At 47.6% G+C, this 15,742-nt stretch overlaps 1 protein-coding gene across 1 annotated transcript in view; it reads left to right on the top strand.

The window, feature by feature from the left end:
- Positions 1-1,874: 1,874 nt before the first annotated feature.
- Positions 1,875-15,742, top strand: part of LOC138260378 (tetratricopeptide repeat protein 9A-like) — a 241,181-nt gene continuing 227,313 nt past the window's right edge. Inside the window, exon 1 of the mRNA XM_069208801.1 lies at positions 1,875-2,559. Coding sequence (XP_069064902.1) covers positions 2,214-2,559 — 346 coding nt within the window. The 5' untranslated portion in view covers positions 1,875-2,213. The remainder of the gene's footprint in view (positions 2,560-15,742) is intronic.

The raw sequence follows: 15,742 nt of genomic DNA, 5'->3' as shown, positions 1-15,742 counted from the left end.
CATCCATTCATCCTTTCAATCATCCATCCTTTCTCCCATCCATCTTTTCATTCACTTGTCCATCCTTTCGCACATCTATCTATCCAAGTGTCCTTTCACTCATCCATCCACCATTCATCCCTTTTTGCTCATCCATCCTTTCATTCTTTCGCCCATGCATCTAGCTATCACCCTTTCACTCACTCATCCACCATTTTACTCACACGCCCATCTAACATCCATCTACCATTTCACTCATCCATTCAATATTTCCCTCACTTATCCATTCGTTCGCCCTTTCACTCATCTGTCCATCCATTCACCCTTTCACTCTTCCATCCATTGTTTCATCCAGCCATCCCTCTACACTCCATTTCACTCATCCATCCATTCTATCACTCAATCATCCTTACATCTATCCTTTTACTCATCCATCCATACAACCTTTCATTCATCCATTCATCCTTTCAATCATCCATCTTTTCTCCCATCCATCTTTTCATTTTCTTGTCCATCCTTTCGCACCCCTATCTATCCAAGTGTCCTTTCACTCATCCATCCATCCACCATTCCTCCCTTTTTGCTCATCCATCTTTTCATTCTTTCGCCCATGCATCTACCTATCACCCTTTTGCTCACTCATCCACCATTTTACTCACACACCCATCTAACATCAATCTACCATTTCACTCATACATTCAATATTTCCCTCACTTATCCATTCATTCGCCCTTTCACTCATCGGTCCACCCATTCACCCTTTCACTCATCTATCCATTCTTTCATCCAGCCATCCCTCTACACTCCATTTCACTCATCCATCCATTCTACCACTCAATCATCCTTACATCTAACCTTTTACTCATCCATCCATACAACCTTTCATTCATCCATTCAACCACCTTTTCAACCCGCCCATCCACCAAGCCTTTCACTTCATCGTCCGTATATCCATTTACCCTATCTTTCATCCTTTCACTCATTCATTCATCCATCCATCCTTCATCCATCCACACTTTCACGCATCCATGAATCTATCCTATCATCATTCATCCACCCTTTCACTCATCCGTCCTTACATCCTTTCACTCATTCATCCATGAAGCTACCCATCCATCCATTCACCCTTCCATCCACCATTCCAAATTCTTTAATCCATCCACTACTCACTCTCCCACCCTTTCACTTTTAATTATGAGCCTTTGTCTGTCGAGTTGTAGACAGGAGAGGCCCATAAAGAACGCCATCTCCGCTGCAGCTGCTTAAAGTGGGGTGGGGGCGTTGGGGGGGTGACCACGCCTCTGACTTTCAGCTGGATGGTGCCCCAGTGAATGGGCGAGCGATGTCCTGTGCCGCAGGGGCCCGGGTTACGCCCCTGATAGTGCCAAAGTAGAGTGACTCGTATGGACCCCAGAAGCATGAAACACTCGGTTGGCCTTACCGGATAGGAAGCTGTGCAACATGTTGCCCAACCGAAACTTGTCCGCAGCGGGCACATGAGCTCACACATAACTAAATAGCCGGATAACAAAAAGCTACAAGGTAGCCATTAAGTGTGGGATACGTTAAAATGCCCTCACAAAAAAACAGATTAAGCAAGTGTGCTTTATGAATTGCGCATCTGAGATAAAAAGTAGCCAAGGGAAGTCAAATTAATATGACCTTGTGTAACCGGTGTGTATGTAAAACGTTCCAATACCTTCGAGATACATCAAAAGTTAAAAAAAGACCTGCAAACTGCAGGACCACTCTGCTTCCTGCAGGCACCGCGTAGTTGCGGGCGCATTTCGCATTTCAGGTGCAGTTCCCTGGAAAGCAGCGAGGGGTCAGAAAGGGTTAAAGAACAGAGAGGAGGGCTGAGGGAAGGGACGTCTGTGCACCGCCCCTTTAAGAGCACTTGTGCTTGACATTAAATTGCAGGAAGGTGGGTTCGTTGTGTCTGTGTGTGTGGTTTTTATGCCTCTGCAGACGGTGTTGTCTTTTATTCCGCTTCTTTCACCCGGCACCTCGGCTGGGCTGGAGAGGGAGGGAGGCTCCTCCCGGATTCCCAACCACAACAGAGACGGGAGCCGGGGCGCGTCCTGGCAGCGCCCGAGAGGAGGAAGCGGTGCCCACTCAGTGGGTGTCAAGAGAGAGGAGGGGTGCCAGGAGACAGGGACCACGACGAGGACAGGGGCCAGGCGAGGACATGGGCAGAGCAGCTTCCCTCAGTGGCATCTGACTGGCAGAGGAGCATGGAGCGGATGGAGGAGGCTGCCCTGGACACAGCCGGAGATGGGCACCACCTGGGCAGAGCCTGTCCCGGCAGAGGGGCCACCACCAAGGTGCCGGCCCCGGAGGGCGGCAGGGGCCCCTCCGAACTCATCCAGAGGGCCCTGGAGTTCAAGGGCCAGGGGGCAGAGTGCTACAAGGAGAAGAAGTTCCGAGAGGCCATCGGCAAATACCATCGGACCCTGCTGGAGCTGAAGGGGCTGGGGCTGCTGCTGTCGCCGCCCGGGGAGGACCCCTCGGGGGCCCTGACCGCCGAGCAGAGGCACATGGTGGAGAGCATCGAGGTGGACTGTTACAACAGCCTGGCAGGTCAGCAGCCCTCCCCTACCCTTTGTGCAGACTGAAAGACACGGACTGGCCGTGGGGAAATGGGGCGCCCCCTGAGGAGCTGGTGCACTGCAAAGGCCGGTCCAGCTGGGGCAGAGCCAGTGGCTTCGTACGCGGCTGCTGGTGCCCTTGGCGCCTCGAAGCGCTGCGGGCATAGTCGCTCTGCTTTTTAATGAGATTGACTCTGCCCCAGCCCTCCGCGCCATGTATCTGACTTCATGGAAGTACAAGCACCCAGCCTGTAGAGTGAAGCCGCCCCAACCCCGCTGGCCTTTAAGCGGCAGCTGTGTGATGAATACGTTCCCCAGTTCCCCATAGGGCAGTCTGCGTCTGTCTTTTACGTTTTTTTCTTTTTCTCCGGTTGTAATTTTGAGTTCATTAGATTGATCAGCCATGGCTGCCAGTTCGAGGCCGCCGTCCCTAGCGCTGCGTGCAGGTCCGCCTTGCAAGCGCGTTGCTTCCAGCGTGTCGGGGTTCACGCACGTTTGAGTCACAGTAAGAGAGCTTTAGTGTGTTCCGTTTATTTCACCGCAGAAAGATAAACCGGTTTCATTTGAGGTCCCCGCGTACAGCGGAACACGGCACTAATACTTTGATATAGCAAACGATTTTGAAAGTAGGTACATGTTGGAATAAAGTGGCATTGAATGTTTGTTTCTTGATTGTGGTGGAAAGCGATTAAATGATTTTGCTGCCACTACAGCACAAAGTGATGCACACGCACCGCTGGCCATTCTGAAAGAAATATTTGTTTTGTGTCCCCCTCCTTCTCTGTGATATGTAGGCGCTCAGTCCTAGTACAACCTGTGCACACTTAGTATAAAAAAAAAAAAGTTGAGGCTCAGATGTGTCGATTGGCAATGCTTTATGTTATTCAGGAGTGAATTCTATATGTTGTATCACTGGATGGGCGTCACAGCGCCTCCTTACTCTCTGCTAACGCGGCGCTGAAGTTCTCGCAGGTGGCAGGGCAGTCCTGGTGTATGGAGGTCCCGGAATCATTAAAGTTCGAGACTGTCAAGCCGTACACTGCAGGTCACACTCTGATTCTCCGCAGCAGGAGTCCAACCTACTCATCTGTCTTACCTGACATTTACTGCATTAATGTGTGAAGCAAGGTAGTCTATATCACAGCCAAACGGGTAACCAATGGACCCACGCAGTATTGTGAACATGCTCGTGTGTTTCCTTCATAGAACAATACAACTGGGCCCTAAGGGGTTAACAAGGTTTGGTGCCGGGGACAGGTCTGATGATGTTAGTGGCCTAACAAAAGCCCCCGCAGCCCCGCGGTGCTTTGGGGGGAGGCAAGAGCTCCAGGGGGGACCTCAGCACAGTGCAGGCCTTTGACTGACTAGGTCCAGGGGGAGGCCCACCCCTCCAGGTAGTCCGCAGGGGGGCCACTTCAAGTTTGTTACCCCACTGGAGGGGGGGTTTGACAAAGAGGTGGCGGCCTGCTGTCTGGTCTCGGGGCTGCCTCTCGGGTCCTGATGCGGCGCGGAGGAGCGGTCTGTCTGTCTTCTCTCTGTCACTCCCTCTCCAGACAGGAAGACCCGGATGCGCCTTGACTCAGCAGCACCCGCCCGTCCGCCTCGGCCCACCTTAAATCCTGTTTACCGGCCTCACGTTGATTACCTCGTCCGCCTTTGTTGTGCCGCTGTCCGCATCCGCCTTCACTACTGCCGCCGCCAGCACACGCGCAAACACACATTACACGCACGTCAGGGCTCCCAGGCAAAGCGCCCCCTTCAGCATTCGCATCCACAAAGCTGGAATTAGAAACAAAATACTCCAGGAACCCATACATTGAGGGGCAAGGTGTGGCAGAGGAAAGGGATTGGAGTCATGAGGGGCGAAGCCTGAATAGCCATCCAATAGTCGACTTATGCATTTATTTATTTATTTATGTTTTTTAAACAAAAATCTGCTACAAAGAAATTGTCAACAAGGACTTGTGGCATTAGATCTGCTCTAGATTACTTATAGACGCTGCATTTTAAAATATCTTCACAGAGTTGAGACACCTGCTTGGCACAAAGATCGTTATGTGTCCAGCAAGTAGGCAGCCATTATAATAGTGGTAAGCTAACTCTAGTTGTTAACACAGGTCTGGGCCAGTGCTGTGATTGGTCCACACAACGTTTTGACCCCTAAAGTAGCAGGAAGGGTTAATCTGCCTGCACATGGCATAAAATGCCGGCCACAGATGGAGATTTTATTTAGGGTGGCAAGTGGGCTACTGTTTTTGACACTGAAATCATGTTACCAGACAGTTCAAAAGTTGCTCGTCTTCCAACGTAGCACAGTGATGTGTTTATCTGCGTCAAGGAGCTGCATGCAGATTGTGAGTACTGGGGGTCTTTTTTTTTTTTTTTTTCTCACCCTGTTGTTATTCTAAGACTACAAATCAGGGTTCCATTGGGAAGTAATAAAGTCTTGTTACTACAGACAACCACAGTCACAGCGTTAAGTTTTATATCCTGACTGTTTATCCAAACTATTCGTTCTTAACATATAATGTATGAATGATGTGATTCTTACACATTAAAACACTTTCTCGTATGTAACATTTCCTGTACATTGATTTACATATCTGTTTAATTTACTGTGCCCGTGTGAGACCCTATACAGGGATGAGGAGTGCTATAAAAACAATTAAATAAAAAAATAGGTGCCATTTAAATTATTTGTGTAATTACCCATATAGGCAGATAAATCTTGCACTTGCAATGCAAGCACATCTCTTACATAGGTAGTTAAACAAAGTTAGAAACCTGCCACCAGAAGTTTCTCTTGTAAGTGGTGACCAGCTGTGTGGCTTTGTTCCCTCCCATTGCTTTGGCATTCAGGTGTAAGGCTCCCATAGCTCCCAGGCAGGATGAAAGGTTAATAAAAGGAGGGCTGATGACCCTTTAAATCAGACCTTTATTTTGGGCCCAGCTGGAATCTAAAATCAGAAAGGCCCCTCCGCGCCTGCACGTTCTTGCTCCAAATGGAATGTAGACAACATGCAGGCACTGGTGAATTGTGTCGAGAAATGACACCAGGACAAATTCAGCATGGTCCCGAGTGGTCCCAGGTTGGAATGATCCATGATCTGGACCAGGAGTAGCTTCCGAAACTGTGATCCGGTGGGATCCCTTTACTTTCCAGCACTGATATATACACACAACCTTTATACACCCACACATGAAGCCCGCAAATCTCATCACTACGCCCGCCCTCTTCACGAGCACACGCACAAACTCACGCGCAATGAGCACACCCCATTCCCTACCTTGAGCTCTTGTTTGCTCTTCATTTCTGCACGCAAACACACACACAAAACATTGATGAAGCTCCTAACACGTGACTACAGGCCAGAGGCGCACCTTTTCCATAGTAATTGACTTCTCCATTTCACAAGGGTGACCATTCCCAGTCCTATACTTTCCTCTGCCACTGCAGTGCATTCTGGGGCTTCCGGTCCTTGTGTAAAGTAATCGTGCGGACTGGATTACCGCAGCAGAAAGAGTATCATTTGTAGAAGGAAAGTCACTGATTAGAGAAGCTGTGGGCTTGCGCTGAAGACGGTGATGATTATTGAGAATAATGAGCCACATGGCAAAAATCCTATACTTCTCTGCATCTTCTTGCCCTTAACTAAAAAGGCATGATCAGCAACTTCTGGTAACAATGATGCACTTTTTAGGTCGAGTGCGCAAGTACTTTGACCTGTTGTAAGAATTGTGGGCTTATAACCACGCCCAGCACTTTCACTCGTTCGTGGGCTTGCCTTTCAAAAATCACTTCCTATCATTGGTGAATTCTTTACATTTGTCCCGCCTTGGGGAGGTTTTGTTACCGCCTTGCAGACTGACTCTGTTACACGGATAGTTGCCCGTTTGTTGATATGTTTAACTGTGAGTGAACTTCTTTTTCCTTTTGTGTCTCTCCTTTGCGCTCATGCTGGCCATGGCGCTTTGAATCAGCTCGCTAATGTCAACTAATGTTTTACACTTCATTTTCAATTTGTGGAAAGAAAATTCCATTTAGGAATTTACAGCGCCAATAACTCAACACCAATAACTCTAACTCGAGCAAATGCGGGACCCATTACATTCAAAATGCTTGTTAAAAATGTTGTGTTTAAAGAAACCATATGTTTGCAAGTGCTAGGTAAAGTGCTTCCCATCACCATGAGTGCAAATTAATGTTCTGTCGCCACAAACCCCAGCTGTATACCTCCCCATAGAGGGTACCAGCGTCAAACATTTGAATGCATTTAAAAAAACGTACTTCATCTGTAAAGTTCACTTACTCCTATGTGTCATTTACTAATTTTTCAAATCCAGATACAATTGCTTGAGGGGCATTTGTAATTTAAGCACGCTGTAAATTGTTCATATAAATAAAGGTCATATACAGAAACGGAGTAGGTCGACCACTGATCCTTTCAAGAGGTTTTATAAATTGGCACAGTATAATGAACCAAAGTAATCCCCCCACAAAAGCATTGGCAAAGCTAGTAGCTCTGGCCTTTATAAACAAATAGACATAGCATTTGTGTATGACTTTATTTGCCTGTTTTAGCTCGTTAATGACAGATGTATTTGTGTCGGCAATTTTCAATTACATCAAAAAAGAGGAGGAAGAACACTGGGTAAGAGACAGGTGGATGAAACAATGGGACTGAATAAACCTGGGAAATACAGATACATTGAAAGTCAGCAGGAAAGACAGAGGAGGGGAAAGAGAATGTGTACGAGTCCCGACCAAAACATTATAAAAATAAAACCTGCTGAATTTAAAAACGAAAAATTAAGAAAGAAAGATTGTGTTCTGTATATAATGCATTTATAAGATGAACAATTTAATGTATAATGATTGCTTATTGTTAGAAATTGGGGTCTCTAGTTGGCAGCGGTATGCACCCTGTCAAAGTAGGGACCACATTCCCAATCAGGGTAAGTCAATAACATGTCATAAATTAGCCTGTGTCCACCCTCTAGTAGCTTGGCACAGAGCAGGCAGGCCTAACCTAGAAGGCAATGGGTAAAGTACTCATGCAACACGCACACACAATAACCTCCTGAAATACAACACAGAAAAAGATTTTACATTGATGTAGAAAAATAAAGCTAGTTTATCTGGTTACTTTTAAGTTCACCACAATACAGATCCAATTCACAAATAGCAAAGTATTGGCTTTGTAGACTCAAAAATAGCAAAGTCAGTGAGCAAATGTAATAGATAAATGGAGTGGTGCTGGGAACTCCTCGGCACGGGTATACAGTGTCCTGATGGACTCCGGTTCTGTCCTGGTTACCCTCCTCCCAGGGAGCGGTGTGCAGCTAGGCAAAGCTGCTTTGGGTTAGCTGAGAGCGGCGAAGGAAAGCAGGGCCGCTCCTGACAGTTCCCAGATGTAAGCGACAAAGCTTGTTGAAGCAGCTTGGGTTGAGTTTAAAAGTAGCGAGCAGCAAAATTTGACAAAAGCCGCTCGGGTTGAAAGCAGGCGCCAAGGGAAAGCAGGGCTGCTCCAGGGCTGATCCAGGCCGTTGACGGATGCAAGCCTCGAAGTTTGGCAAAATCTGCTCAAGTTGAAATTGAAGGTGTGTGGCTGTAGGAGGCTGGCCTGGCTTGTAGTGGGTACCAAAGGTACTTACACCTTGTGCCAGGTCCAGCTTAGGCTGAACTAGGAGACATGCAAAGCTCCTACTGTACCACTTATATCATATGCACAATATCATAAGAAAACACAATACACAGAGTTACTAAAAATAAAGGTACTTTATTTTTATGACAATATGCCACAAGTATCTCAGTGAGTACCCTCAGTAAGAAGGTAAGTAATATACACAAGTTATATGTGCACAAACCAAAATTAGGTACGTAAGAGTCAGAAAAGTAATGCAAACAGTGTAGAATTACAATAGGTTGCAATAGGCAAGCATAGGTATAGGGACAACACAAACCATATACTCCAAAAGTGGAATGCGAATCACGATTGGACCCCATACCTATGGGAGCTTGTAGAGGGTCGCTGGGACTGTAAGAAAACAGTCAGGGTGTCCAAGATACCCCACCCCAAGACCCTGAAAAGTAGGAGTAAAGTGCACCTACTACCCCAAAATAGCACAATAGTTGTGATAGGGGGATTCTGCAAGAACAACAAACACCAGCAGTGCACTGACAGCGGATTTCCGGACCTGAGGACCTGCAAGGCAAGGGGACCAAGTCCAATAGTCGCGACAGTGTCCGGGGGGGCAGGAGCCCAGGAAACCCCGGATGAAGGTGTAAGGAAGCTGCCTCTGGTTGGAAGAAGCTTGGAGTTCTGCAAGAAAGAAGAGGACTAGGAACTTCTCCTTTGGAAGACAGATGTCCCACGTCGCGATGAAGCTTGCAGAGGTGTTTCATGCAGAAATACCGCAAACAAGCCTTGCTAGCTGCAAGGGTCGCAGTAGAGGTTTTTGGGTCCTGCTGAGGACCAGGAAGGACCATGTCACCTTTTGGAGGAGGAGACAGAGGGGGTGCTCAGCAACTCAGAGAGCCCTCACAGAAGCAGGCAGCACCTGCAGAAGTACCCCAACAGGCACTTAGAAAAATAGTGAACTGGAGTCGACGCGAAGCTACAAAAGGGGGTCCAACGATGTCGGAGGCCAACTCAGAGGGTTGTGCACTGCAGGACGGAGTGCTGGGGACCCAGGCTAAGCTGTGCACGAAGGAAATCCTGGAAGAGTGCACAGGAGCCGGAGCAGCTGCAAATCACGCGGTACACAGCTTTGCAGTCTAGCGTGGGGAGGCAAAGACTTACCTCCACCAAACTTGGACTGAAGAGTCACTGGACTGTGGGAGTCACTTGGACAGAGTTGCTGTGTTCCAGGGACCACGCTCGTCAGGATGAGAGTGGACCCAGAGGACCAGTGATGCAGTCTTTTGGTGCCTGCGTTAGCAGGGGGAAGATTCCGTCGCCCCACAGGCGATTCCTCCGGAGCTTCTTGTGCAGGGTGAAGGCAGGCTAGCCCCAGAGCATGCACCTCCTGGAAACAGTCGAGAAAGCTGGCAGGATTAGGCGCAACAATGTTGCTGGTAGTCGTCTTGCTACTTTGTTGCGGTTTTGCAGGCGTCCTGGAGCGGTCAGCGGTCGATCCTTGGTAGAAGGTGAAGAGGGAGATACAGAGGAACTCTGGTGACCTCTTGCATTCGTTATCGGAAGAATTCCCCAAAGCAGAGATCCTAAATAGCCAGAAAAGGAGGTTTGGCTACCAAGTTAGGAGGATTGGCTACCAAGAGAGGTAAGAGCCTATCAGAAAGAGCCTCTGATGTCACCTGCTGGCACTGGCCACTCAGAGCAGTCCAGTATACCCCCAACACCTCTGTTTCCAAGATGGCAGAGGTCTGGGACACACTGGAGGAGCTCTGGGCACCTCCCCTGGAAGGTACTGGTCAGGGGAGTGGTCACTCCCCTTTCCTTTGTCCAGTTTCGTGCCAGAGCAGGGCTGGGGGATCCCTGAACCGGTGTAGACTGGCTTATGCAGAGATGGGCACCATCTGTGCCCATCAAAGCATTTCCAGAGGCTGGGGGAGGCTACTCCTCCCCAGCCCTTCACACCTATTTCCAAAGGGAGAGGGTGTAACACCCTCTCTCAGAGGAAATCCTTTGTTCTGCCTTCCTGGGCCAGGGCTGCCTGGACCCCAGGAGGGCAGAAACCTGTCTGAGGGGTTGGCAGGAGCAGCAGCTGCAGTGGAGACCCTGGAAAGGTAGTTTGGCAGTACCCGGGTCTGTGCTAGAGACTCGGGGGATCATGGAATTGTCTCCCCAATGGCAGAATGGTATTGGGGTGACAATTCCATGATCTTAGACATGTTACATGGCCATGTTCGGAGTTACCATTGTGACGCTGTACATAGGTAGTGACCCATGTACAGTGCACGCGTGTAATGGTGTCCCCGCACTCACAAAGTCCGGGGAATTTGCCCTGAACGATGTGGGGGCACCTTGGCTAGTGCCAGGGTGCCCACACACTAAGTAACTTAGCACCCAACCTTTACCAGGAAAAGGTTAGACATATAGGTGACTTATAAGTTACTTAAGTGCAGTGGCTGTGAAATAAAGTGGACGTTATTTCACTCAGGCTGCAGTGGCAGGCCTGTGTAAGAATTGTTAGAGCTCCCTATGGTTGGCAAAAGAAATGCTGCAGCCCATAGGGATCTCCTGGAACCCCAATACCCTGGGTACCTCAGTACCATATACAAGGGAATTATATGGGTGTACCAGTATGCCAATGTGAATTGGTAAATTTAGTCACTTGCCTGCAGTGACAAATTTGGAAAGCAGAGAGAGCATAACCACTGAGGTTCTGGTTAGCAGAGCCTCTGTGATACAGTTAGGCATCACACAGGGAACACATACAGGGCACATACTATGAGCACTGGGGCCCTGCCTGGCAGGGTCCCAGTGACACAAGGACTAAAACAACATACATACAGTGAAATATGGGGGTGACATGCCAGGCAAGATGGTACTATCCTACAGTGGCAAAGGAAAGTAGAACCACTCGGAGTCCCCCTGGGTTTGGAGGATGAGTCTTGGGCTGCCAGACAGAGATCAGGAGGCAGCAGGGTGGCACAGCAAAGCAGTGCAGCAGTACTTTAGAGCATTCCATCCTGGCAGAGTGGCAATCCTGGCACAAAGCAGTCTTTACTTCAGCAGCATTTTCTTGAGTCTAGAAGTATACTGATTTTAGGGAGTCAGGGACCCAGTACTGATACTAGATAGTGCATTTGAGGTAGGGGGGTGACTACAAAGAGTTCCTATGACATGCACAGGTCCCTCTTTTAGGTCAGACTCAGCTCCAGATTTTCAGTGGGAGGTATTCAGCCCCTCTGTGTGGACTGTAGACACTACCCTTTGAGGTGTAAGTGTGAGCCCTTATTACCCTTCTCCTCCAGGAAGACCCATCAGGATGCAGTTGAGTGTCCTGTGTTGTGGGTGGGGTGTCTGAAGGGAATGCACAAGTGTAGCTGTTACCTAGCCCAAGCCAGACATGTTGGAGATTGGCTGTGGGCACACAGGCAGTGAGTGCAGAGAAATGCTTACTTTCTAAAAGTTGCATTTCTAAACAATAAATCCAACTTTACCAGTAAAAAGGATTTGTATTACCGTTCCAATTATACTAAACATGATTCAGCTACTCCTCTCAGATCAGGAATTACAGCTTAAAGGTATTATAAGGAATTCCCAATGCTGGCCTATGAGAGAGGCAGGCCTCACTGTAATGAAAAGCTGCTTTGACGAGTGTTTCATTACCAGGACATGAGAACTTAAAAGTATATATCCTGCCTTTTGCTTACATGGCACCCTGCTCTATGTGCTACCTAGAGCCTACCTAAGGGGTGAAATATGTAAGAAAAGGGGTGTTATGGGCTTGGAGAGACGTTTTAAGTGCCATGTCAGGGTGGCAGTTAGACTGCACACAAAGGCCCTGTAGTGGCAGGCCTAAGATGTTTACTGGCTACTTATATAGGTGACACAATCAGTGATGCAGGCCCTCTAGTAACATTTAATTTACCTAACTATGTATATGGATACCACTCTACAAGGGACATAAAGGTAAATTAAATATGCTAATTGTGGATACACCATTGTCACCATGTTTTACGGGAGAAGCATATGCATTTTAGCACTGATCAGCAGTGGTAAAGTGCTCAGAGTCCTAAGGCCAACAAAAAGGTACAGCAACAAAACTGGAGATAAAGGCAAAATGTCTGGGGATAACCGTGCAGGAAGGGCCATTTCCAACACGTACTTTTAATATATAAAATAGCCCCTCATGCATTGCAGTGCAAGCACTATAGTGGAATCAGATTGTTACACCAATTGCATTATGTGAGAGAGAACTACTCATTTGGGCAGAACCAAATTGCTCTTTATTGTTATGTTAAAGAATAGGTAACAATAGTATTGAAAATAACCACACTATGGAGGCAGACCTAATAATTCCAACCCCCCAATATTCCATCAAGCGAGCAAAACTAGCAAACAAACCCAGTCCTCCCTGCCTTATTTTGGATGGGTTCCCCAAGAACATTTTGAACAATATGGCAGTTTACATAGCAACATGGATAACTTGCCTCATGTTCAAAGCAGACTTGCTGGGCACTTGTCCACGTTGCACTGCATTTGCAGCCCTGTTATGATGCCTAGTTCCAAAACCTTATGTACATACATAAAGCACATTTGTCAAGTCCATTTTTCAATTGTCCTGTGTGTCAAACACAACTGTCCTGTGTGTCCACAATTACTTGTGTGTGTATAGTGCCACTGACATGCCCATTTCGGCTTTGTCCTGTATATGAAGCACCAGGGTCCTGCCCATGCATCGGTATCCTGCCTATTTTGGCACTGTCCTGTATGTGAATCACAATGCTGCTGCCAGGCAGCAGTCAACTCCCCATTTCGACATTGCCTGGTATGTGAAGCACCAATGTCCTGCCCATTTTGGCCTTGTCCTGTATGTTAAGCACCAGTGTCCTACCCATGCACCAGTGTCCTTGCCATTCAAGCATTGTCCGATATGTGAAGCACCAGTATTCTGTACAACCACAAGCCCTGCCCATTTCTGCATTTTGGCATTGTCCATCTCCCTCACTAGTGTCCTGCACATTTTGGCATTGTCCGGCATGTGAAGCACCAGTCTCCTGCGCGTGCACTGGTGTCCTGCCCATTTTGGCATTGTCCGTTTCCCTCACTAGTGTCCTTCACATTTTGGCATTGTCCGGTATGTGAAGCACCAGTGTCCTGCCCATACACTCTTGTACGGCCCATTTCGGCATTGCCCCTGTCCTGCCCATTTCTGCATGTCCTGTATGTGAAGCACACGTATACTGTACAACCACATGTCCTGTTTATTTTGGTATTGTCCTGTATGTGAAGCACCGGTGTCCTGCCCATTTCGGCATTGCCCGTGTCCTGCCCATGCACCTGTGACCTGCCCATTTCTGCATTGTCCGGTATGTGAAGCACCAGTCTCCTGCCCATTTCTGCACTGTCCGGTATGTGACGCACCAGTCTCCTGCCCATTTCTGCGTTGTTTGGTATGTGACGCACCAGTCTCCTGTCCATTTCTGCACTGTCCGGTATGTGACGCACCAGTCTCCTGCCCGTTTCTGCATTGTCCGGTATGTGACGCACCAGTCTCCTGTCCATTTCTGCACTGTCCGGTATGTGACGCACCAGTCTCCTGCCCATTTCTGCATTGTCCAGTATGTGACGCACCAGTCTCCTGCCCGTTTCGGCATTGACCGGTGTGTGACGCACCAGTCTCCTGCCCGTTTTGGCATTGTCCGGTATGTGAAGCACCAGTCTCCTGCCCATTTCTGCACTATCCGGTATGTGACGCACCAGTCTCCTGCCCATTTCTGCACTGTCCGGTATATGAAGCACCAGCCTCCTGCCCATTTCTGCACTGTCCGGTATGTGAAGCACCAATCTCCTGCCCATTTCTGCGTTGTCCGGTATGTGAAGCACCAATCTCCTGCCCATTTCTGCGTTGTCCGGTATGTGACGCACCAGTCTCCTGCCCGTTTCGGCGTTGTCCGGTATGTGACGCACCAGTCTCCTGCCCGTTTCTGCACTGTCCGGTATGTGACGCACCAGTCTCCTGCCCGTTTCGGCATTGACCGGTTTGTGCTGTGAGACTGTTACACAGGACGCACAAACCTGCTGCGCCATTTGCAGATTGCTGCACTGAAGCAGTTGCAAGTGTTATTTTTCTCACATATTCCCAGGTAAATTCCATAATTTCTTTCAGTAGGGATGAGAAATGTGATCTTTTACTTCCAGAAAGACTGGAGAAAATTCGGTATTTGTTTTCCTGAATGAGTACCCACGCATCAGACTGTTCCGCGTTGTGGCTGCAGGACATCATTTGCATGTCTGGTCCTTATTTACTTTTTGCCCCTCCCACTTTTGTGTGTATTTGTCCTTCTTACGAATTTTAGTGTCACTAAGCCACTTTGACACATCCTCACTTATTTGATCCTCACTAAATTGCTCTTTTTAGGTCCATGGTTTCCTCTCCCCACGACGTTAGTGATACTGAGAATTCTAATAACTCCTCGTATAAAGAATACCCGGCCAGTTACAGATAATACCATGAGAGCCCGCCGGTGCTTAATTTGTAAAAGGAGAAGTGCCGGTGTTTGCGCGGACGTCTACGGTTTGCGCTATCGAACCTCGGTGGTGCCAAAATGCCAAGGCTATGTAGACTTGATTCCACCTCATGCCCCTTGAAACCACCTCATGCTCCTTTTTTTTCAATCTTTAAGGTTCTTTTTCATTCCTGCTTTCTCTCTTTGTTGCTGTTTTTCTTGTTTTTTACCTCCCTCTTTCCCCCTTTTGTGTTTTTTTTTTCTCTCTCTTGCCCTGGGTGCGGAAGAAAAAATAAGTGCCAGTTCTAAAAAAAATATGTGTCACTGGGCCCCACAAGCAGCAAATGGCTCAAATTAAGCAGCCGGGTCCACGAAAAAAAAAAAAAGACCTCAATGGGAAAATCAGTAATTCCGGGTCTGGTTCTTCCTTCATTTTTCACCAGACTTTCATATGGAAAGTTCATTTTTTTCAGCAGCTAAAATGTCTGTGTAAAGTACAAAACCTACAATTTCAATGGGGCCAAACACTCGGCAGTTTGGAATTAAGAGGCCACTCACTCACCACGAAGGGACGAGTTTATTCTGTTAAACCAGCAAATGATAATGCAAAAAGAAATGCTGGAAGCAACTTCTCGTGTTTTCGATGTGTCCTAGAATATTGGTGTACACAGATGCTCCAGGTGAGCCGCTTACACGCCATTTTTTGTTCCATGAAGTAATGGATACAAAGTGAGTATGAATTGTACAAAAATGCCTGTTTTATGTGTGTATGTTAGCGGGCCTGTATATAGGTCAAACCTAACAAGGGACACGAGAGCTCCTGCTTGGGCAATGGCAAAGGAATATGCCATTATTTCACTCGCCTTACAATCACGGCTACAGATTTTATGGTATTTGTATTTTTTTAGGATTTTCACCTGCATCTCCAGTTTTATTTCTGGGTACTTTTAATCGTATTTACCCGTATTTTTTTTTTTTTTTTAATCTTCCCCAAGTAAATGGAAACTGGTATATTTCTGCATGTACGTAACCA

This window comes from Pleurodeles waltl, chromosome 9 (genome assembly GCF_031143425.1).
Source record: "Pleurodeles waltl isolate 20211129_DDA chromosome 9, aPleWal1.hap1.20221129, whole genome shotgun sequence".
Taxonomy (NCBI): Eukaryota; Metazoa; Chordata; class Amphibia; order Caudata; family Salamandridae; genus Pleurodeles; species Pleurodeles waltl.
Note: the sequence above shows the minus strand (reverse complement) of the source record. Positions and strands in the feature narration are given on the sequence as shown.